The sequence below is a fragment of the Nematolebias whitei genome, chromosome 23 (genome assembly GCF_014905685.2).
Source record: "Nematolebias whitei isolate Nwh7 chromosome 23, NemWhi1, whole genome shotgun sequence".
Classification (NCBI taxonomy): domain Eukaryota; kingdom Metazoa; phylum Chordata; class Actinopteri; order Cyprinodontiformes; family Rivulidae; genus Nematolebias; species Nematolebias whitei.
The window spans coordinates 10733023-10757468 of record NC_056520.1 but is presented as its reverse complement, the minus strand read 5'-3'; the positions used below and the strand labels follow the sequence as shown (position 1 = coordinate 10757468).

The 24446-nt window shown below is 41.0% G+C and overlaps 1 protein-coding gene across 1 annotated transcript; it reads left to right on the top strand.

Moving 5' to 3' along the window:
* Nucleotides 1–5016: 5016 nt before the first annotated feature.
* On the top strand, nucleotides 5017–23375 carry wdr12 (WD repeat domain 12). Its single transcript, XM_037696625.1, has 13 exons — nucleotides 5017–5231; nucleotides 5515–5609; nucleotides 7033–7127; nucleotides 9986–10092; nucleotides 11908–12023; nucleotides 12100–12254; nucleotides 12338–12383; nucleotides 13679–13764; nucleotides 13842–13982; nucleotides 17308–17413; nucleotides 17500–17632; nucleotides 22936–23008; nucleotides 23121–23375. The coding sequence occupies exons 1-13, from the start codon at nucleotides 5191–5193 to the stop codon at nucleotides 23196–23198; spliced, it is 1272 nt and encodes a 423-aa protein (XP_037552553.1). The 5' UTR covers nucleotides 5017–5190; the 3' UTR covers nucleotides 23199–23375.
* The last annotated feature ends 1071 nt before the right edge of the window (nucleotides 23376–24446 follow it).

Here is a 24446-nt window from a genome sequence, read left to right as displayed (position 1 = left end):
CAAGTCATGCCAAGCAACATCCCAGGGGTTAGACCGCCCCAAGCAAGAGAAACTTCAGTTTATTTATATAACGTAACATAGTATAGTAACGTTCTCTATCTTAAGGATGCCAGCAGATTGCATTTGGTTTTCATTTCGTCGCACTTCCATCCTGAGCAAGCACAAAGGCAACAGTGGAAAGGGAAAAACCCTCCAAACAGGAAGAATCCTCCGGCAGAACCAAGTTCAGGACAAGTGGCTATTGCTTCATGATCTTGGTCCATCTAACCACTGGAGTATTGGTCCATTTTTTAATGACAAAAGTTATTTCAGGTTAGATGAGCTGCTTGTATCCAACAATGTTTGGTTGAGGACTGGACCATTCAAGCTGTTTCTCCTTAAATCTAATGAATTGTTCCTCTGGTGGAGATTATCACAGCAACAGAATCAGCCATCCGCAACAACAAAATGAAAGAGGGTGAAGCAGAACAGCTCAGAATCAAAGTTTCATCCTGCCTCAGCAATGCCAAACCACCACCTTCCAACATCAGTAGAGAGGAGGGATGCACTCACCACTCTTAGCAAGGACAAAAACATCATCATTCTCCCAGCAGACAAAGGAAGGTGCACAGTGATTTTGAACCAGAAAGACTATCATGAGAAAGTTATGTCACTCCTTAGTGACGTAAACACATGAACCTCTGAAAAGAGATCCAGGAAGTGGTTACAAGAAGAAGTTAATAGATTGCCTGAAAAATTTGGAGCAGGACAAGGCTATTGACCATATTCTGTACCACAGACTGTACCCAGGGGAGGTCACACCTAATCTGTATGGTTTACATAAAATCCACAAACAAGGTGTATCTTTAAGACCAATCGTTAGCATGATTAACTCTGTCACTTACAATGTTTCCAAATATCTGGCGTCTGTACTCATCCCTTTAGTTGGCAGCTCAGAACACCACATACAGAACACCATGGACTTTGTGGACAAGGTGAGGGATGTCATCATGGAGACTGATGAAACAACGGTCTCTTGATGTCACATCACTCTTTACGTGCATTCCTGTTGATGATGCAGTAGAGGTGGTCAGTTTAAAATTAACATCAGACACCACTCTGAGCAGCAGGACCACGCTTTCCACAGAACAACTGTGTCAACTCTTGAAACTGCCTGCAGTCAACCTACTTCACATATGGGGAGCAATATTAGGCAGAAACATGGGTGTGCTATGGGGTCTCCAGTTTCTCCTATTGTTGCCAACCTGTACATGGAGGAGGTAGAAAAGAGAGCCTTGACGTCCTTTTCAGGGACACCACCAAGTCTTTGGTTCAGGTATGTTGACGACACCTGGGTTAAAATTAAATCTCAGGAAGTCCAACATTTTACTGACCACATCAACTCTGTGGATAAATACATCAAGTTCACACGAGAAGATGTAAAAAATGGCTGGTTGGCTTTCTTGGACTGTGAGGTCTCAGTCTCTGATAGAGGACATTTGCAAACTGAGGTGTACCGCAAACCCACCCACACAGACCAGTATTTGCAGTTTGACTCCCATCACCCTTTGGAGCACAAGTTAGGAGTCATCAGGACTCTGTACCACAGAGCAGACAGCGTCCCCACTAGCTCAGGAGCCAGGCAGAAGGAGAAATCCTACACAAAACAGGCTCTAGAGCAATGTGGATATCCTAACTGGGCCTTCCTGAAAGCAGAGAAGAAACCCAAACAGGACTCCAGTCAGCCATCAGGTGAAAAGGAGGAACCCAGACCAGTGGTCATTCCGTATGTTGAGGGAGTATCAGAGAAACTGAGACGTTTATTTTCTAAACATAACGTCCCAGTGGCTTTTAAACCCCAAAATACATTATGGCAAAAACTGGTTCATCCCAAAGATCCAGTCCCCCGGCACAAACAGAGTAATGTTGTGTATGCTGTTCAGTGTCAGGAGGGCTGTGATCAGTCTTACATCGGGGAAACTAAACAGCCACTGGCCAAAAGGATGGCCCAGCACAGAAGATCAACATCATCAGGCCAGGACTCTGCAGTCTACACTCATCTCCAGGCCAGCGGTCACTCTTTCAGGGATGAAGATGTTCACATCCTGGACAGAGAGGAACGATGGTTTGAGAGAGGAGTAAAGGAGGCCATCTTTGTGAAAAGAAACCGTCCATCATTAAACAGGGGTGGAGGCCTCCGGGTTCAATTGTCCCCCTCTTACAATGCTGTGATTGCTAGTATCACTCAGCCCTCTGTGAATAGTAAACAGCCATCAGTGTGCTAATGATCCATTGTTAGGCTGATGGTCCTTCTTGAGCATGTGATCAGCTGGTTTTGGTTGTCAGCAGCAAACTGGTTGATCCACTCTGAGAAGGTGCTATTTAAGAGACGGAGCTGAAAACAGCACCTCAGACTGAGGAAGTCTCTTGGATGAGAGATGAAACGTTTCTAGATTTTTTTGCTTTGTTTTGTTTTTTGTTTTTTTGAATGTCCAGAGGACCAGATTGAACTTTCTTGGATTAATGAATTGTTGCTTCTACTGTTGGAGTCTGCAACCTTTATGATCAAAAGAGCCATTACTGCCCCTTTGCACACTATTGTATTTTTTTGGACTGACGCATTAATAAAAATTTTAAAAAAATCAAACCACAATAACTACTATGTTTAGTTGTACCACATAAATTCGTTTCAAGGTAAGTAAGCATAAGCAGAATTAATACATAAGGCGCATAATGTAAAATACAATGACTCAAATTATATTGTGAATAGTAGGTCATCAAATCGGTGTCAGTTGAGTCAAATAAGTTGCCTGTAGGGATTTTTAAGTTCCAGCAGGTGTCCGTATGCAGTGACACTATCAATACAGTTTGGCAATGTGTTGAAACTTCTCATCGACCCATCACTACAAGAATCCAAGGTACAGGCGTATGGTCGTAAATCCAAAAAGACGAGACGTGATCATCAGGCATGAACATGAAACAATGAATGGCTTGGTAGTGAGGACTATGGGGGGTATAAGCGGCACTGGTGGAGAGAGAATAGAGCTGAACAGGTGCATGGAATGAAGGCTGATTGCTGCGCTTAGGCTCAAGGGGTGTGGTGACTGACAGGAGCAATGACAGATGGGTGATAAGCAAAACACATTAGGAAAACGGAAACAAATGTCAGCGGGGGACCGCTGACCATTACAGGTAGTTCTGATAAGCCTGCACAGAAGGTTTTTTTTTTTTTTGGGGGGGGGGGGGGGGTGATAGATGGAGCTTTTGTCCCTACCCATGTCCCAGGATAAATTTGATAGTCAGCTTGTATCCGAGGCCAGATTCAGATAAGCCACAATTGTTGATTTTTCTTCAGGCAGACTTTATTCTCATCAGTCTTGAGTCCTGCTGGAACTTTCTTGGTCCAAAATGGCCAAATTTATAGGTATTTCACTCGACTGATCCACGTTATGAGCCTCCTCAAGGTCGATCCCAACATGCTGACGAGTCCTAGGAGCCGCAGGTGGCCTGCGACTCTCACAAATCGCCTGCATCTTACTGTTTAGCTCATAAATCAGCTGATTTTGAGTACTAGTAGCACAAACCAAACACAGACTTGGAAGCTTTCTATGGTCGAAACTGCTGCCAATGTCTTCAAGTTGACAAAACTGAGTTTGGTTTGTGAAATTTTTTTTGATTCAGTCTTGTTCTGGAAACATGACAAAGTTTTAGTCTACACATCAAAGTTTGTGCTCAATAATCCAGGTAAATAATCTAACATCAGTCATCTGGACAGTTTCTTTTTTTGTTCAGACGTTTCGTCCTTAATCCAAAGGACTTCATCAGTCCGAGACACCACAACAAACTCAGTCTTACAAGCAGCACACTCACATAGTGGACCAACCAGTTTGATGGCGATAAAATGGTTTCTGGGGCCCGCCCTCTCCGCTGTCAACTCCTCTGAGGCAGCCATAGCCAAAATGGTTCAAAACATCAAAGTTCATGCTCAGTAATCCAGGTTTAAAAAAAAAGTCCAACAAAGTTCAGTCAGGTCACCTTGAGGGTTTCGTTTTTTTGTTGAGACGTTTCGTCCTTTGTTGTGGCTCCTCAGACTGATGAAGTCCTTTGGATGGAGGACGAAATGCCAAAAAAAAAAAAAAGAAATCGTCCAGATGATTAAACCATGGCTAAAATAAAACACATTGTGAAAAAAACCAAGTTTCATTGCTGAAATGCATTTTTATTAAGTTAAAGTTGTTTTATTTTCAGTTAACAACATTTAGAGGCCAGGTGGGAGCTGTCCAAGGGCCGATTTTCATATATTGTCTATGTTTAATTTAAGGGATTTGACCTTCAGGAAGGTCAACATGTCTCAAACCTCTGGAAAACTGCACTATCTTTCCTCTGAGCAATTTCCCATTCTTTGCTAAAAAAAAAACAAAAAACAGAACGAGCTCCACATCATGAAACTTCCACTGCCATGCTTTACTGTGAGGATGGGGTTCTTTTGTCCAAAAGTTCATTCTCAGTTCCTGGTGACCTAAGCATCCTCTACACAGAGAGGAAACTCCAATTCTGCTTCATTTTTTCCCCTCTAAGAAATTATTTCTTTTTTTTTTTTCCAGATCTCTATTTCATAAAGTTCTGCTTTGGTCCTTTATGCTGTTATTATGTTTTAAATGTAGTAATTTTTTGACATGTGGACCTTGAAAATTTCTTTAATCTTTGATATTAAAATACCCATCAGCTTGTGTTAGTTGCGCAATAGCCATTTCTGCTGGTCATTAGAGGAGTAAAGTAAAAATTAACACAAACCTTCCACCTAATTCTCCTTTTTTAATAAATAAACACATGTTTGTTCATTCATTCAAAATATGTATTTTAAAAAGTGAAAATTCTTACGTTCAATTCACTAAATATCTAAAATACCACTAAAATATCTGGGTTCATAGGTTTATTGACGTGACTAAACCCAGGTGCTTATGTTATATTCATAATTAAAACATTTGTGGATCAACTTTAAGCGTATTTTTCCCTTTTTTCCCATCGCGTCAAACAGCCAGACATTATTAAACGAACACCGATCCAAAGTCTCGATTCTATCTGTGTTCGACTTGTAGGGTCCTCCTTCACACCACATGGCAAGACTACACGGGAGTTGAACGTCTGTGCGTAGCTGCACAGCTAATTTTAAAACTTTTAATCTCCTTCAAAGACTCGGATAGAAGAAACATGTCACAGCTACAGGCGAGGTTTTTCACACAAGATAAAAGGTGAGCCAGTAAACTGGAAGTGACGGTAACAGGCTAGCTAAACAGTTAGCTGTTTTTGCTACGCTGCGGTAAATATGTATTTTTTTCAGGTTCATGTTAAAGCTGGTGTCGGTTAATGCGCATGCGCTGCAAACTTGTCTTTCTGCTCGCGTGAGCAGCCGTTCTACGTGTTTAGCTATTTTAAGCTAAAGCTGCAAGTTCCTTCGTGGCTATTCATCACATTTGGTCTCAATTGAACGCGATGAACACAATTTGTGTATTTTAATTTAATTTTGTTTTGTAGGTACATAGTAGACGACGTTCCTTTCTCCGTCCCGGCTGCCTCAGAAGTTCAGGACCTCAGTAATGTCATCAACAAGCTGCTGGAGGCTAAACATGGTAAACACATTTTGTTGGAAAGCTAGCAAACAATTCCTCCTAAATTTACATGAGGGGAAGCTAAATTTACTCTACAATAAAAGCCTATATGTAATAAACATTGTTATATCATCATCATTTATGTCACATTATAGCATACCATATATATATATATAGTATACATACCACTGTATTATAGAGCACTTAAAACAGCAACAAGGCCAACCAAAGTGCTGTACAGTAGAACAAACAAGCAAATAAAAATATAGATACGAATGGAAGAAGATAACAACTAAATGTCTAACACGTGTAGAATACAAACGGGTTAAAAACAAATCGCAGTGTCAAAAGCCAGGGAATAAAAGTGGGTTTTTAAGCGAGACTTAAAAACGGTGAGAGATGGGGCCTACCTGACATCCAGTGGCAACTCGTTCTACAGTCTTGGACCAGCAACAGAGAAAGTCCTGTCACCTCTGAGCTTACGGCGGGTTCCTGGAACCGAAAGAAGCATCTGATCTGCTGACCTCAGAGAGCGCTGTGGGAGCATATGGCTGCAGCAGATCAGTGAGCTAAAAGGGGGCAGAACTGTTCAGTGATTTAAAAACATACAAAAGGATTTTGAACTGAATTCGAAAGTGAGCCAGTGCAGGGAGGCCAAAACTGGTGTAGTGTGCTTTCTTTAGCCTGTACCAGTTAAAAATCGGGCTGCAGCATTTTGGACCAGTTGGAAACGTGCAGTTGGAGTCTGACTGATTCCAAACAGAAGCACACTGCAGTAATCGAGCCTGGATGTTCTCAACGCATATATTACTTTCTCAAGGTTATTTTTGGACAGTATGGGCTTCAGTTTAGACATTCGCCTCAGCTGAATAAAAAACAGGATTTAACAATCATGTTTACATGTTTAGCTTCATAGAAGGATCCATTATCACTCCCAGATTTGTGACTCTTTTGTTTTTCTAACGGGGCTAGAGAGGAGAGGTCGATACCGTGGTTCTTGATCGTACCATTACAATGAAACAACATGACTTCAGTCTTCTTCTCCTTAAAACTTAAGAAATTGAAAGACATCCAGTCCCTGAGGTCAGCCAGGCAGTCAAGAAGAGGTTGAATAGAATGTGCACTGGTGTGCTTCAGAGGGAAGTAGATTCGACAGTCATCAGCGTAGAAAGGAAAGGGTATGTTATGTTTACGGAAAATAACACCTAGTGGCAGCAGGTCTAAAGAGAAGAGAAGAGGGCCGAGGATGGACCCCTGTGGTACCCCCCACAGAAGAATTGCCGATGATAAACTAAAATCCTTAATGTTGACAAAAGGTTCTGTCAGAGAGGTAGGATGTAAACCATTTGAGGGCTGACCCTGTGATGATTTTGATGTCAAATGTGGGTGTACCTGCTAATATTTTTAATACACACTGTTTACACACACTGTTTTGTTTTCGCAGGGTCTCACACCAAGGTGGAGTTCGACTTCTTGGTCAATGGTCAGTTTCTGCGAGTTCCCCTGGCCTCTCACATGGAGACAGAAGGAATATCATCGGTATGAGCTCCCACTGCACTGACACTGATGATGACTACGGTTCCTGTAATGTAGCCGTCACGTAACCCATCACTGGGTGGGATCTTTCACAGGGGGGTGCTTTACACTGACAGAACAAATTGTTCTACAGATGCCTCTTAATGGGGGCTAAAAAGTGCAACAGTGTTGTGGGGAAATAATACTATGACTGGGATGTTTTTATTAGCGGTAATAGAATTGTCCTCCATCTTCTGTCGCTCATCCGTAGTTGGTAGAGTCAACGGGTCCAGGAGAGAAGCCCAGACTTCTCTCTCCCCATTGACTTTCTCCAGCTCCTACTGGGGGAACTCGGGGCTTTCCCAGACCAGAGACGATATCTAATACCTCTAGAGCAGACGTGGGCAATATATGATCCGAGGGCCAAAAGTGGCCCGTGAACAATCTATCCGGCCCCTTATTATTCTTAATTGAAAAGAAAACATTTAAATAAGTTAATGGAAACCTGCATTTTATCAATGAAAATCAAGGAAATCTAAACTAGAGAAATTGCATTTCCAGTGAAAGTACAGTGCAAATGCTTATTGCTGAAGAACTTGCTGAAAAACAGCTAAAATTAGCTTAAAAAAATACTGAAATGTAGCTGAAATGTAAGAACAAGTCTAAGTTAGCAGAGGAAAGCAGAAAGAACACATACTTGCTGAATTAGGTTTAAATAAACAGGAATGAGCACAAAAACTAGGAAATGAGCTAAAATAAATAAAAAAAAAAAAGGCTGAATTTCACGAGGAAAAAAAAGTTGAAAAGTAGCTTTAAAGGTTAAAAGAAGCTTAAACTAGCAGAAGGAAGTGGAAGGAGCTGAAATGAGCTAAACAAATGTGGAATTAGCTGGAAAAGCTCAATTTAGCACAAAAACAGCTAAATAGTACCTGTAGCAGAAAAGATTAAAAGTAAATAAGTAAGTTCTGCTAATCCAAAAAGTTCTGTTAATCAAAAAAACGGCTAAAACTATCTTTTTAGTTGACTTTTTTAATGTTTTAATTTAAATGTTTATTTTGCATATTTAAGCTAACAAATTATATTTTCACAAGATGAAGTTTACAGCCTTACATCCTAAAGATTAATTGGGAAGACGTTTGTTTTTTTTTCAAGTATGCTAACAATGATAATTACAAGAAAAGGCCTGAAAAAAGTCTCCTATGAAATCCGTTTTAAAGAAAATGTATTTTCTAATTCTCTATGGGGCCCTTTGTTTGAGTTCAATATCTTGATTTAACCTTGTGGGGAAAAAAAAAAACAGTTGCCCACCCCTGCTCTAGAGTATCATGGGACTTCCTGGAGCCTGTTACCAGTTGGGTGTTCCCAGAAAACCTCCAAAGGGAGGTGTTCCAACCAGATACCTGGACTGCTTCAACTGACTCCTTTCGATGTACCGGAGCAGCGGATGTACTCCAAATCCCCCCCGGATGATGGAGCTCCTCACCCTATCTCTAAGGCTGAGCCCCCCTACGAAGGAAGCTCATTTCGAAGACTTCTATCCGGGATCTCGTTAATTTGGTCATGATCCAAACCTCAAGACCATAAGTGAAAGTTGGAACAGAAATGAACAATTAAATTGAGAACTTTTCCTTTTGACTCGACACTTTCTTCACCGCAACTGACCAAAGCAACCTCCTCATTACTGAAGATGAGGCTCCAATCTGTCGCCCCGTCCTAGCATCATTCCTAAAAAAGACGCCCAGATACTGAAACGCCTCCACCTGAGGCAAAGACTCGCCACGACCTGGAGGGGCCACTCCACCCATTTCCAGTCCAGTTGACAGTTGTCCTGCAAATCTGTTCACATTTCAGTGCTCATGATGACAAATATGTGATACAACCTGGTGCTGCAGAAGCTCTTGAACTGTCTGAGAACACAACAGTATGCAGGTGTTGGTCATAAAATTAGAATATCATACAAAAGTTGATTTTGTTTCAATAATGTCATTCAAATATGGCACCCCAAACTATCACTGACTGTGGAAACTTGACACTGGACCTCAAGCAATGTGGATTCTGTGCCTCTCCTCTCTTCCTCCAGACTCTGGGACCTTGATTTCCAAAGGAAATGCAAAATTTACTGTAATCAGAGAACATAACTTTGGACCACTTGGCAGCAGTCCCAGGCGAGACACTTCTGATGCTGTTTCCTGTTCAAGAGTAAGGAATGGGACAGCTGAAACCCATGTCTTGCATACATCTGTGCGTGGTGGTTCTTAAAGCACTGGCTCCAGAGCTCTGAACAGCCAGCCTCTTCAGCAATGACTTTTTGTGTCTTACCCTCCTTGTGCAAGGTGTCAATGGTCGCCTTTTGGACAACTGTCAAGTCGGCAGTCTTCCCCATGATTGTGTAGCCTACAGAACTAGACTGAGACCGTTTAAAGGCCTTTGCTGGTGTTTTGAGTTATTGAACCTTTTCACAATATTCTAATTTTCTGAGATACTGAATTTGGGGTTTTCAGTAGTTGTCAGTTATAATCATCAACATTAAAAGAAAAACATTTGAAATATATCAGTCTGTGTGTAATGAATGAATATAATAAACAAGTTTCACTTTTTGAATGGAATTACAGAAATAAACTTTTTCACAATATTCTTATTTTATGACCAGCACCTGTACACGCAAGACAACATACAGTATGTAGATTATTAATGGATAGAAGGGAGTTCCCATACCATCCAGTATGGCAGCGGAGCTGCATCAGCCCATTTATAAAGCTGACAGATACTCCTGCTCGGATCTGTCTAATCCCTGGCATGTTCGACTTGACATTTCTTTATCTGTTAAAAATCATCAAGCCGTCTCCCTGATCCTTCTGCTACGATGCTCACCTGTGTTTCAGGAAGACGTGGTGGAGATTGAGTACGTGGAGCGGATTACGGCCCCCGAGCCACAGGAGTGTTTGATGCACGACGACTGGATTAGCTCTGTTGACGCAGACGCTGAATGGTAAGATCTCAAGAGAGCACCGGGATGGAAAGTCAATTCTCTCCTTCCAAACTTTCTGGTTTGGTTTGTGACTCGGTTACATCACGTTATTATTTTATACAATTTCTTTTTAATGAAGTCTGTAAATGAACCGGCTTTTTTTTTTTTCAGTCAGTATTGTGCCTCACAGAAAAATCACCAGAAATAATCAATTGAATTCTGGTATTTTTTTAATTTATTATTATTTTATGACCATTTATGTTCCTTAGGAGGAAAACTGACCAACTTAACTTCTTAAAAATACAATTTAATTTATTTATTTTTCCCACAAAAATCTAGTTGGTCTTTTCAAACTATCTCAGCCTAAAATAAAAGCATCAAATGTAAGTGACTTTATTTTTTAAACTCTCTACGGGTCTTTGGTTTAAAAAAAAAAAAAAAGCACAAAATATTTATTTTACATCAGTTTTGGAAGAGGAAAGAAGCGTGGGGGGGGGGCTCAAAATAATTTTTTGATTATCCAGCAACGTTCAGTCAGTTCATCTGTACAGTTTCTTTTGTTGACTTTTCATCCTTCATCCAAAGGACTTCATCAGTCCAAGGAGCTTGAAGGACGAAATGTCTCAACAACAAAAAAAAAAAAAAAACGTCCAGATGACCTGACTGAACTTTGTGGGATTTATTTTTTTTTACCTGGATTATTGAGCATGAACTTTGATGTTTTGAACCACTTTGGCTATGGCTGCCTTGGAGGAGTTGGGTGGGGGTGGGGGGGTTGCACAGAGACCATCATATCATCAGCAAACTGGTTGGTCCACTATGTGGATGTGCTGCTTTTGGGACTGAGTTTGCTTGTGGCTCCTCTGACTGATGAAGTCCTTTGGATTAAAATTGCATTCGAGCATAAAAAAATCCAGCCCGAGCCCGTATCATTTTTTCCTAGCTCGACGCAGCGGCTGGGTCCAGTTAAGCTTCAGGTGGGACGCTGGCAGTGGTCCATCTGTAGCTTAACTGAACTTGTTTTTACCTCCTCCAACCGGCAGGTCAGCGCGCAGTCATACGGCTTCACGCAGCTGGTGATCCAAATTGGCTCGTCAGCCGTGCACGTCCGCTGGCGCAATCAAAAGCCCGACCGGGCCCGCGCATCCAGCACATTATTTTGTCCCGGTTTTTGATTAGAAATGACAGCTCAACTTTGGATGAAGGATGAAACGTCTCAACAACAACCAAAAAGAAACCATCCAGATGACCTGACTGAACTTTATTGGATTTTTTACCTGGATTATTGAGCATGAACTTTGGGATTTTTTAGTACCGGTATTTTTTTTAAACTTCGTACTTAGTCGTGTCATCCACTCTTCAAACATGGGCATTTTATTCTAATGTAATTTTTAAAATAACATTATCTTTATTTGTTATTTCTACTTTCTAAATTGTGTTTTGTTTGTTCTGGCTTGAGTATACGAGCTGCAGGTGCACGGTCCGCCCGCTAATGACTTCCTGCCTTCCAATAAACTGACGACAGTCCGCCGTGGGACGTCCGATCCTGCAGCCTGCATGCATGTTAAACCCATTTTAGTACTAAATGTTCACTTGTGCACATTACAAGTGAGTCTTTGCTCTTTTCTAAAGTAGAATGTTTATTTTTTACCAGTTAAAAAAAACCAACTCTTTACTAATTCGTCAACCTTTCCTTGTTTTGACAGTCAACTTGAACAAATCTAAAACAAAGCCCAATGTCGAAAACGAGAGTCGGAATTAAGGTTTCAAACCAGGAAGTAACAAATTCCTTCAATTTAGAGTCACAGTTTGCTCCATCTTGCTGTCTGTTTGCAGGATCCTCACAGGTTCTTATGATAAGACGGCCAGGATCTGGTCTACGGAGGGAAAAGCTGTGATGACGGTGGCCGGACACTCCGATGTTATCAAAGACGTCGCCTGGGTCAAAAGAGGTGAGCACGCTAACCCTTCAGACATCCCTTCTCTGGGAATCACCGACATTAAACTCTGCCTGTGCTTCCTGCGTAGACGGTCTGACGTCTCTGCTCCTGACGGCCTCTCTGGACCAGACCATCCTGCTGTGGGAGTGGAACTCCGAGAAGAACAAAGTGAAAGCCAGGCACTGCTGTCGAGGCCACACAGAAAGTGTGGACACCATTTCCACAGACCCCACCTGCTCTAAGGTAAAAAATGTAGGGGAGAGGAAAAAGGTAGACGGAGGTGACTTGAACGTGTGTCTCAGGGTGTTTGTGTTTGTCCTCTTTAGTTCTGCAGCGGTTCCTGGGACAAAATGTTGAAGCTCTGGTCAGCAGGTAAAGTCAAGTCAACTTTATTTATAAAGCACAAGATGAGTTTTTAGCAGAGATTTAAAAATAGGAAGAGAAGTGGCCTGCCTAATGTTGGGGGGGCAGATTATTCCAAAGTTTGGGAAAAAGCCCGATCTCCTCTGAGCTTCTATCTTGTTTTTGGAACAACCAAAAGCAACTGGTCAGATGATCTCAGCGCCCGAGAGGGAACATACCGTTCCAATAGCTCAGCGAGATAAGGGGGGGTGAGGCCATTTGTGCACTTAAAGGTTAACAGGAGAATTTTAAAATCGATTCTGGTACGGTACGTACAGGGAGCCAGTGAAGGGAGGACAAAACTGGTGTAATGTGATCAAACTTACGAGTTCCTGTTAATGGCCGAGTTGCAGCATTTTGGACGAGCTGGAGACGGGAAATGGAGACCTGACTGACCCCAACATATATTGCGTTGCACTAGTCCTGTCAGGTAGTGATAAAGGCATGGAATAGTATTTCAAGGTCAGATCTGGATGGCACTGACTTGAGCTTAGCTATCTGCCTCAACTGGAAGAAGCTTTTCTGCAGAACAGAGTTGGTCTGTTTTATTAAACTTAAAGTCAGAGTCTAAAACCATCTTGAGATTAGTAACAGACTGCTTAAGATATCACTGAAGGGAATGCAGGATAACAGGATCAGAGATGGCGGTAGAGGGCTAAACACAATGACTTCAGTCTTCTGATCATTAAAACTTGAACTATTTGAAGCCATCCATGCCTTCATGTCGTCAAGACATTTTAACAGAGGGTGAATGGACCAGGAACTGTTAGGTTTCAAGGGCAGATAAATCTGACAGTCATCAGCATAGCAATGAAACGAAAGACCATGTTTCCTCAGGATAGACCCCAAAGGGAGCAGGTAGAGTGAAAACAGAAGGAGTCCAAAAATTGAGCCCTGCGGGACACCGCAGGAAAAAGGCACTGAAGCAGAGACACTATTACCGACCTTAACACTGAAACTCCTCTCACTTAGGTACGAGTGGAACCATTCTAATGCTGCACCAGTAGTCCCAACCCAGTGTTCCAGCTGCGATATAAGGATGCTGTGGTCACCAGTATCAAAAGCAGCAGTAATGTGTAGGAGCGCAAGTTGACCAGAATCATTTGATGATCCCAAATTCAGAACAATTAAAAAGTTCTTGCTCTTTTTACCAGCGTTGACGCACGGTCGATACTCAGAATACACCTGTCCAGCAAATACATTTGCTGAGGAAGAACTCCGTTTGCCCCGAGACTTCACTCGTGTTGTATTTTTTGTGTTTCCAGTGCCTACAGACGAAGCAGACGAGGTGGAGGAACCTGCCGGCAGACCGAGGAAGAAGCAGAAGACTCAGCAGCTCGGCCTGACCCGGGTGAGTACAGAGCCATCTGAAAACAATCGCTCCAGCTTTGAAAGAGGCGAAGTTCACGGTTTCTCTGGCTCACGCAGACTCCTTTGATGACATTATCTGGACACAATGAAGCAGTGTCTTCTGTCCTGTGGAGCAGCAGCGAGGAGGTTTGCAGTGCATCCTGGGATCACACCATCCGAGTGTGGGACGTTGAGAGTGGAGCAATGAAGACTACGCTGGTGAGAAAAACAAAATGGAGTTTTAGTGTAGACGTGACAAATACAATCAGGTGTCTCACACAGGCATGGACCAAAATACAGTTAAAAATAATGTGCAATGTTACAAAAAGGTGAAACAGAAAGAGAAATATTTGGTGCAGTAAACACAGTTTACATCTGTAGGAATTACTTTTTCTGAATGCAGAGTTCTGAATGACGACAAAATTTTGTTGAAGGTGAAATTTGGCTTAAAAGCTAAAAATAGCAAAATGTTAACTTAAAATTGAAAGTATCAAACTGTAAAAAGATGCTAGCTAAAATTTAAAAGTAGCAAAACACTAGGTGAAAGTAGTGCAGGCTAACTAAAAGTAGCTCAACTGTAGCTAAAAGTAGTAAAGCATTATCTAAAACTAGCTAAAGGCATTTCATGAATTAAATGTATCGAAACACTAGCTAAAAGTAGTGAAACTGTCAACTAAAGTTAGAAAATTACTAATTAAAAAGCAAAATGCTAGCTAAAACTTGAAAGAAGCCAAAACCTTAAAATTGCCAAATACTAACGAAACCAGTGGTTCCCAACCGTGATCCTTGAGGAACACCATCCTGCATGTTTTACTTGTTTCCCTGCTTTGACGCATCTGATTTAACCGGTTTCTGCAAAACTTGAGGAGGTAATTAAATCATTGAATCAGGCATGTTGGAGCAGGAAACAACTGAAACATGCAGGACGGTGTTCCTCAGGGACGAGGATTTGGACCACTGAACTAAACACGAAAAGTAGCAAGGCTAGCTAAAGTTTCAAAGACTAGCTAAATGTAACAAAAGTTTGAAAAATGTCTATAATGTGTATTTGAGTTATTTTTAAAGTGCCCTCTGATTGTAATTCTAAAAGATTAATGTTAATACTTGAGATTAAATAAAAGTGTCATATCATTATAACTAAAATATTTCAATCAACCTTTATTTAAACGGGTAAATCCCATTGAGCCTCGAGGACTCGTTTACAAGAGAGACCTGATTTCAACAAAGAATGATGACAACAATGGACAACAGCAACAACAATAAACGGTTATAAAAAGTCATACAAATTTTTTATTTTTTTTTTTTTTTTTACGAATAGGATGGCTAAAAAAAGAGAAGTAACAAAAACAGCTAGAGTCCAAGGCGAATGTAGAAAACTAAAAACAGGAACATGTCCGCATTGGTCCCTGCCAGGAGTCCAACAGATTCTTAAAGCCACTTAGAGAGGTCAAGGTCGAGAGCTTCAGATCTTTTTGTAAGATATTCCAGGAAACAGGAGCGGAGTAGGAGAAGGTCCTTGTGCCTAGTTCAGTTCACACTGAGGGAACACTGCAGGTAATAATGTCCTGAGAGCGCACGCTGTAGCTGCACTCACGCAGAGACAAGTAGGAGGAGATGTATGAAGACAACAGACCAAGAAGTGATTTAAAGATGAAAATGTACCAGTGAGAGAGTCTGCATGAATTAATGATGACCAGTTAACCAGTGAATACTGGGTGCAGTGGTGGGTACGATAATCACAGCCAGTTATGAATCTTAGTGCACCATGATAGACAGCATCCAACATCTGCAGGGAGTTGTAGGAGCGTTCATGTAAATAATGTCACCGTAATCAATGGAGGGAAGGAAAGTCACAGTTACAAGGTGTTTTCTAGCATTCAGGGTTAGACAGGATCTGCTTCTGAAAAAGAAACCCAGTTTAACTTTCAGTTTCTTTACCAAGTTTTCCACAGGAAGCTTAAAAGAGAGATGCGAGTCGACCAAGATACCCAAATATTTATAGGAATCAACAAACTCAATGGGGACACCATTTGAGGAAAAAATCAGAGGAAGAACTGCTGGGACCAACTTCCTATTTGAAAAAAGCATCCCTTTGGTTTTGTCGGCGTTTAGGACAAGTTTGAGGCGGAACAAATCCGTCTGGATGATGAATGCAGGTTTCAAAAGATGGAAAACCTTATCAACTGTTTTAGCTCGACGTATAACAAAAAATGTATAACAATTATTTAACAGTTGTGATGTTTAGGCAGTAGCAGTAATAGTATTTGCATTTCTGCTGTTAATTAAAAGTAAATAAGTCACTTTTTTTTTTTCTTCCATACATTTTTCGGCACAGTTCTTGTCCCGCAGCTTTCAAGCTATTGGTCTTGGTTCAACTTTAGGTTTTTGAAATATTTAGCCTTTTCTGCCATTTTTTTCCTCCATAGAAAATAAATTTAGCTCATTTTCCATCATTCATATCTTTAGATCTGTTTACAACCTTTTACTGCTCCTTTCATTTTTTGTTCTGCTTCAACTTCTTTCAGCTTCCTTGTGCAATTTTAAACATTTTTCAGCTGTTTTCAGCTGGCTTTTTTTAAGCTGTTTTGTGCTTCTTATAAATTCTTTCTACTAACTAGATGTTTGTGCTAACTTCTTTTGGCTATTTTCAGCTTGCTCTTCTCCTTTCAGCTTATTTCTGCAATTTTCAGCCTTTTCGGCTACTATTTAGCTGGAGGGTTTTTTTGTTGCTAATTTTAGTGTTTTCAGCTTATTCCACATTTTTTGCACTCATGTAAACTTTTTTCAGCCTAATTTGGCAGAAATGTGCTATTTCCACTTCCTTCATGTAATTTCGGCTTCTTTTTGCTTTTTTTTTTTTTTAACCTACTTTCAGCAGTCTATTGCTGATTTCAGCTTTTTCCAGATAATTTCCACTTTTTTCGTCTCATTTCTGCTTCTTTCAGCCTAATTCAGCAAAAGTGTGTTCTTTCTGATTTCTTCTGCTAATTGAACAATGTTCTACCTTTTCAGCTAGCTTTTGAGAAATATTTTAGCTACTTTTAGCTGTTTTCAAATAAAATCAAGTTTTGTTTTTTTTTTGGTAATTCCTGCTACTTTCACCCTAATTAACTTCTTTCTGCTAATTTAAACTTGTTATGCTCTTTTCAGCTAGTTTCAGCTATTATTTAGCTGTTTTATGCAAATTTTAGTTTTTTCAGCTAATTCCAGATTTTTCGAGCTCATTTCAGCTCTTCCTCTTCATAGGTTCTTTCTGCCTTTTCAGCTACTTTTTAGTAGATTTTTTTGTTGTTGCTAGGTTTGTTTTTTTTAGCTGATTTCCTAATTTTTGTGCTCATTTCTGCTTATTTAAACCTAATTCAGCAAATATATGTTCTTTCTGCTTTTTTCTGCTAATTTAGACTTGTTCTTCCATTTCAGCTACATTTCATCTTGTTTTTTAGTTAATTTCAGCTGTTTTTCAGCAAGTTCTTCTGCAATAAACTGCATTTTTGTAGGAAATGTCTCTTCAGTGTTTCACAGGACAGTTATTGTCTTTTCGCAGACGGGCAGTAAAGTGTTTAACTGCATCTCCTACTCTCCGTTGTGTCGACGGCTGGCCTCGGGCAGCACGGACCGACACGTGAGACTCTGGGACCCTCGCACCAAAGGTACCACTCCGCTCAGTAGACGCCCCACGTTCGTTCTTGACTTTCTTTTTATTGTATACCTTTTTATGTGTCACGCTCCTCGTCAGATGGAACTCTGGTGCTGCTGTCTCTGACCTCCCACACCGGTTGGGTCACCGCTGTCAAGTGGTCGCCGTCAAACGAGCATCAGCTCATCTCCGGTTCTCTGGACAACCTGGTCAAGCTCTGGGACACCAGAAGGTCTGTGAGCTCTTTAGAAATCTTGAGTGGAAATCACAGCTCACAGAAACTTTGAAGCTGAGACTGATGAGGTCTCTGTAAGGCTATAAGGTCTTGAGGATCACCTGATTATTGTTACCATGGTTACTGCTCTTTATTGCATGAGCGAGTTTCCTGTTCAGTACAGCAGAAAGTGGAGCAGCACCAAGATAGAAACGATCCATAGTGTAATTCAGTAGCTAATAAGTGTTACCAGTGTTTTGTTAACTTTCTGCCAGCAGGTGGCGCATGACACATCAATAAACAAATTTATTAACAGATTTAGTCATATCAACATAAGGTAAAATTTTTAACCAGGTAAAGCTATATTGCTTGTTCTTTTAGTGCTTATTAGGCAAATAGTCTAACTTGGCCTAACAGAAGCTCTCAAATAATACTAATAATTTCAGTTTCTGAGTCTTTCGTGGACATTTTTCTTATTTTAGAAGTTGAAAACAGGCGATGTAAGTGTCTCTAATTTAATCTGCTGTACAGTAAATATAAAAAAAAAAAAATTTTTTTTAATCAAGTTTTTTTTTAACTTTTCTTGTTTTTTAACACAAACACAACTGAACAGAGATCAAAACAAAACCAAAAAAATCCTCCCTCCCCACCCACACATTCATAAATGTCTTCATACAGGTCAGGTACTTGCATATTTTCGACATATGACACAAAAGGTTGCCAGGTGTCCCAGAATCTTTTTGCAGAACCTTTAAAGGTATATCTGATTTTTTTTTTTTTGTTCCGATGAATAGGATACATGACTTCTCTTATCCAGTGAACGTATGCTGGGGGGGGGTCCTTACAATTGCACATAATGAGCCTCCTGGCCAGAAGAGAGCAGTAAGCAATCACGTCTTTCTCGTACTTGCTGAACGACGTATCCACCGGGACCACCCCAAACTGTGAGATGAACGGTGATGGGTGTACAGTTTTGCCTCGTATCCTAAAGAAGGTGTCAAAAATGAATTACCAAAAGGTCTACAGTTTGGGACAGGTCCAGAATATATGCAGGAGTGTAGCTGGAGTTTGTTTACAACGATTACATGCGGGGTCCGGGTCAGTTTTGATCTTGGACAGCTCATCTCTGGACCAGTGCAGCCGTTCTACTACCACCTTGAATTTAATTACAGCATGTCTCAGACAGATTGAAGATGAAGAAATGTTCTGAATGATCCTTCATAATTGAACTTATTTTAATTTGATTATTTGCTGTGGTGCTATTGGACGGTAGTCATCCAAGCTCGATACTGTGATGGTCTTTGGGACGAGGATGATGGTGGTACAATGGCTTTTCCAGGAGAGTTGATTAAAATGTTAGTACCTCTGAAAGCTGATGTGCACATTCTGTCAGGGTGCAACCCTGCAGCCTTATGTGCCTTAATTTTCTTCAGGGTCTGTAATGAAGTGCTCATAATCAAAACCTGAGTGCTGCTCACAGGCTGGGTGAGTGTATCTGCTGTGTGTGCTGGTCACATCTTCAAAACGGGCAAAATAAAAGGGGGATTAAGAGCATTAGGCAAAGATGGATCCTTGGGGCATCAACGTCCTTCCTGTTCTAGTACGTTGTGCTTTTGATGCCAGCCCACGTGCTACAGGGGTCATTTTTGGTGAAATGTCCTTGGGTGATGCATAATTAGTCTTGGCTTTTTTTAATTCCTGCAGTGAGGTTTCTCCTCAAGTTGAGTGGCAAACCCCTGGTTTTCAGCAGAGATCCAACCTATCTAGTCAGCCAGGGTTATGGGTTGTGGTGGACTGTTAGTAGTTTAGATCAGGGGTTCCCAGCACTGGTCCTTGAGGAACACCACCCTGCATGTTTTAGTTGTTTCTCTGCTCGACGCGCTTGATTTTAATTAATGTGTATTTGACAAGCTTCTGCAGAAAATGAGCAAGTAATTAAATCACTGAATCAGGTGTGTTGGAGCAGGGAAACAACTAAAGCAGGCAGGACGGTGTTCCTCAAGGACCAGGGTTGGGAACCTTTGTTTTCGATGATGAACATCACTCACACTTACTGATGTAGCTGGTGACAGAAGATGCATACTCCTCTAAGTTTATCTCTCCTGCTGGTGTTAAAGCACTCTCTGAGGACAGAAGCAGCATCATCAGGCCACCGTCATTGTCTTTTTTTGTTGGTTTCACTGTTTTTGACTCAGGTGTAAGAAATGGACAAGCATGACAGTTGTGATCAGAGTCCGAGGTGGAGTTAGGAACTCTTTAAGTTCCAAAACTTTGGTGCAACGTCTTTCAGGCTGGCATGGTTTAAGTCACTACCTTCCTCTTTTACTTTTGGCTGTTCCCTCTTTAGTGGATGCCACAATGAATCGCCCTCCTCCATCTCACTCTGTCCTCCGTGTCTCCTGTCCTCACTCCAACTACCTCCATGTCTTCTCTAACTTCATCCTCACGGCCTTCGACTAACAATAGCACAATTTCCGCTGGCGCCCTGTTTGCCGACAGCATCGGCTCAGTTCAATTTATTTATACAGCGCTAAGTCACAACAGAAGTCATCTCGGCACTGAACAGAAACATTCATATATATATAAAAGTAAGTTAAGATTATTTATCTGAGGAGCAGACTGCTTTGAGTCTAACAGGAAGGAGGAACAGATGCACAATGTCAGGTCAAGAATCACATGTTAAGACAGAAATATTATCAAATGAAAACTATTCAATTGTAACAATTAATTTAAGGAAGTGAGGTCAGTTTGTCCTCCAGTAGTCTAAGCCTATAGCAGCATAACAAGCCAACCCTAACTATAGGATTTATCAAAAAGGAAAGTCTTGAGCCCAGTTTTAAAACTGGACAATGTGTCAGCCTCACGGACAGAAACTGGAAGTTGGTTCCACAAGAGAGGAGCCTGATAACTGAAAGAGCTTCCTTCCATTCTGATTTTGGAAACTCTAGGAACCGGAAGTAAACCTGCAGTCTGAGAGCAAAGTGCTCTGTTAGGAAAATATGGAACAATAAGATCTGTAATATAAGATGGAGCTAGGTTGTTGAGGTCTTTGTAGGTTAGAAGAAAGATTTTGAACTCTGAATCCAACAAGAAGCCAGTGGAGGGAAGCTAAAACTGGAGAGATATGATCTCTCCTGGCAAGATTGTGGCAGTCATTAACTCGGGCCTTGACCGACAGACATGTTTGTTTTGGTAGAAGTGTTGGACGTCGGATGCCCTTCCTGACAACCCTCACGATTTACCGGGGCTTGGGACTGGCACAAGAGATACACTGACCTGTGTTCCCTAATGGCTGGTTTAAGTCCCTAACGATGACATGAAATGTCATGTGGGTGTTTGTTTTAAAGCATTTAGAGTCATCTAGTTTTGCTAGCGCCTCACTAGCTTTTGCTCTTGGTGTGAGGTAAACGGCTACAGTAACCACCACTGTTAACTCTCAAAATAAATAGTGTGGTTCACAATTTCCACAGCTTCGGAGCAGCTACTGCTGACAGTTGAACAGTCTGGACACCGTCCTTTATTGATGTCTTTCTTGACAAACAAGTCCGGTTCAATGAAGTAACATGTCACCAGTCAGTTGTTGGTACATTTGGTCAGGTAAAGTTAAGGACAAAGTTCTGGATTGGAATTTCCAGCTAGATGAATCATCCTCCTTTGAAAGAGCTGAAAAATCCTCGTCTTAAATTGATGTTTCTCCTTTTTTTTTTGTTTCTATTCTTACAGTCGGGTTTTCCATTAAGCAACATTTCTGCTTTGCAGATGACTTGGACTTGGGTTTTGTTCCCCAACAACTAATGGAAGTATTTCTGGCATTCCATTATAAAAGAGGCCGTTGGTGCAGGCAGGACATCCTGTTCATCAGAAAGTAAACAGCCGTCTGGTTCTGCTGGAACCAGCTTCCTGCCTTTGTCTCAGTCAAGTTTAGACACCATGTATTCAGACTGTGCAGGCAGAATAGCAATATGTTTTTATGGCGCTTCGTCTTTTTTATTATGTCATAATTTTTATTAGTTGTGGAATAAACTCTGCTTTTGAATTTGAAACCTAGCATTCTTTGCAAATTTGATAACAATTGGTCGTTCTTGGTCAAATCTTATAAATGATATTATTCCTGAGCTTGAAGGATGACTCTCAGCTACCACCATATCAAACTATAGCTCCATATCTGTAGAAGTGGTTGACTTGTATATATTTTTGTGTTTGCAAATATTGATCAGCTTTGGTGGCTGTCCTGGACTCGGTCAACTTCAGAGGATATTTATTTATAGAACTACAGAAGTCCCTCGATACTTGGCGGTTTGATTTTCATGGACTCACTCTTTCGTGGGTTTTCAACTTAAGATTGTACACGACACAGGATTGGCGACCAGCCAGAGCATTGTGCTGAGGGGCGGACTGGCCATCAGGAGCACTGAGACATTTCCTGGTGGCCTGGCCCGCTCATCGATCGCCGAGGGGGACGAAAGGCTTGGTTTGGATGGAGCTTGATTATTTTACAGGTTGCGCGCCAGTTATGTCTGTTCTGCTGTGACGGACGGCCTCAGAAAAAGAGGGTGGGGGTGGGGGTGCGTTCTGTCTTATACATGAGTGATCTGCAGGAGCGGCATGTATTGTTTATATAAAATAATCAAGCACAACCCGAATCGAGCCTTTAGTCCCCTCGGCGATCACTGAGCGGGCCAGGCCACCGGGAAATGTCCCAATGCTCCCGATGGCCAGTTCGCTCCCGGGCGCTGATTGGTTCAGTAACCGTAGCATCACGTCTGTCTGCTCTCTTTCGCTGTGCTCTTTTAGAGCATTTAGAGCCGGCTTATTCAACTAAATTGCTCAGGGGGGCACAGTTACTGAAAGCCAAGAGCTCAGGGGCCAGCAGTTATTGTCATTAAGTCACTTTGTTTAACGGTTTAAAATCTAGTTTCATTTCAAAATGAACCCATTGGTGAACCGAACTGAGTTCACCCCTGGGCCTGATTTGACCGCCAGTTGAATAGCCCTGGTTTAGAGAGTTTAGAACATTGCAAGAGTGTGGGAACAGTTTCCAAAGCCTTATAAAATATATAAATACTAAAATAAATATAACGTCCCTACTTAGTGGATTTTCATCTATCGCGGGGGGGGTCTGGAACGTAACCCCAACGATAAGTGAAGGACTACTGTACATCCGGTGATGACGTTCAGAGAGTTTGAAAGACCTTTGTTGCAGTTTTACATCCATTGGTAACTTTTTGATGGCCTCATTCAAATATGTTGGTTAGTTCATGAGATATTTTGCTAACACAGGCAAAGTAAATGTATAAATTAACTCTGTGCTTCTCCTTCAGCTGTAAGGCTCCTCTGTATGACCTGGCAGCCCACGAGGACAAAGTGTTTTGTGTGGACTGGACAGAAAGTGGAGTAAGTTAAACAAAGTCTTTATTATCGTCAGATTTCAGCATCGCACTCAGTTTTAGTACATGAACTCAGCTGAGGCATCATTTCAGAGTGTGTGTGTGTGTGTGTTTTCCAGCTGATGCTGAGCGGTGGTGCAGATAACAAGCTGTACACCTACAGATACTCATCCTGTCAGACGGACGCGGGAGCGTAGGATGCGGACAGCCATCACCGCAGGAACACACATCCATCACAACTGCCAGAACTGCTGGACAAAAAAAAAATCCTTTTTGCTTTGTTCGTTCTGTATCCTGTTTTTTTCCCCACACACACCTTCTTATGGCTCGTCTTTGTTTGTATCAGTCATATAAATTAATTTTGTCTCCCAAAATGCCTCTTCAGCTTTATTTACAAGTATTAAGCCACTGTAAAGATGATCTTCAACTGGTTAACTTTTGGGGTTAACTCGGTTCAAGATGGCTGCCACAGCCACCTGACATTATAAAACACAAATGTTGTTTATAACGCGGTCAGTTTTGCAGCTGTTGACCTGATGGGGGTGTTTAACTCGCAAAGACAAAGGTAGATAAGAAGGAATTCAACTAGAGAAACTGCATTTCATGCATGCAGTGTGAATGCTTATTGCAGAAGAACTTGCTGGAAAACAGCTGAAACTAGCTAAAAACATGTTGAGATGTAACTGAAATGAAAGAACAAGCCTAAATTAGCAAAAGAAAGCAGAAAGAGCACATATTTGCAGAATTACGTTTAAATAAGCACAATTAGGAGCAGTTGAAATTAGCAACAACAACAACATAAAAACAGCTGAAAAGTAGTTGGAAAAGGCAAAAAGAGGCTTAACCTACCAGAAGGAAGTGGGAAGAGCTGAAATAAGATTTAAAAAAAAATTGGAATGGGCTGAAAGGCTCAAATTTGCATAAACAAATAGCTAAAATAGCAGAAAAAGCTGAAAGCATAACAAGCTGAAATTAGCAGAAATTAGTTAATTAGTTTAAAAGTCGCAGAAACTACTACAAAAAAATTGATTTTATCTGAAAACAGCTGAAATTAGCAAAAAATACATATATTTTAAAGTAGATGAAAAGTTAGAACAAACTTAAATTGGCAGAAGAAAGCAAAAAGAACATGTTTGCTGAAAGAAGCAGAAATGATCACCAAAAAGTGGAAATAACAAAAAGCTGAAATTAGCACACACTAAACAAAAGCAGCTGAAAAGTAGCTAAAGAAGTTTAAATTATAAGTGGCGAGAGCAAATTTTTGCTGAAATAGGCTGAAAACAGTTTAAATGAGTGCAAAAATGTGGAATTACCATAGTTGAAAAAGCTGAAAGCATAAAATGGCTAAATAGTAGCTTAAATAGCGGAACTGGCTGAATCTTCCTGAAATAAGCTGGAAGGGGCATAACAAGCTGAAATTAGAAAGAAATTAGAAGTACAAAAAT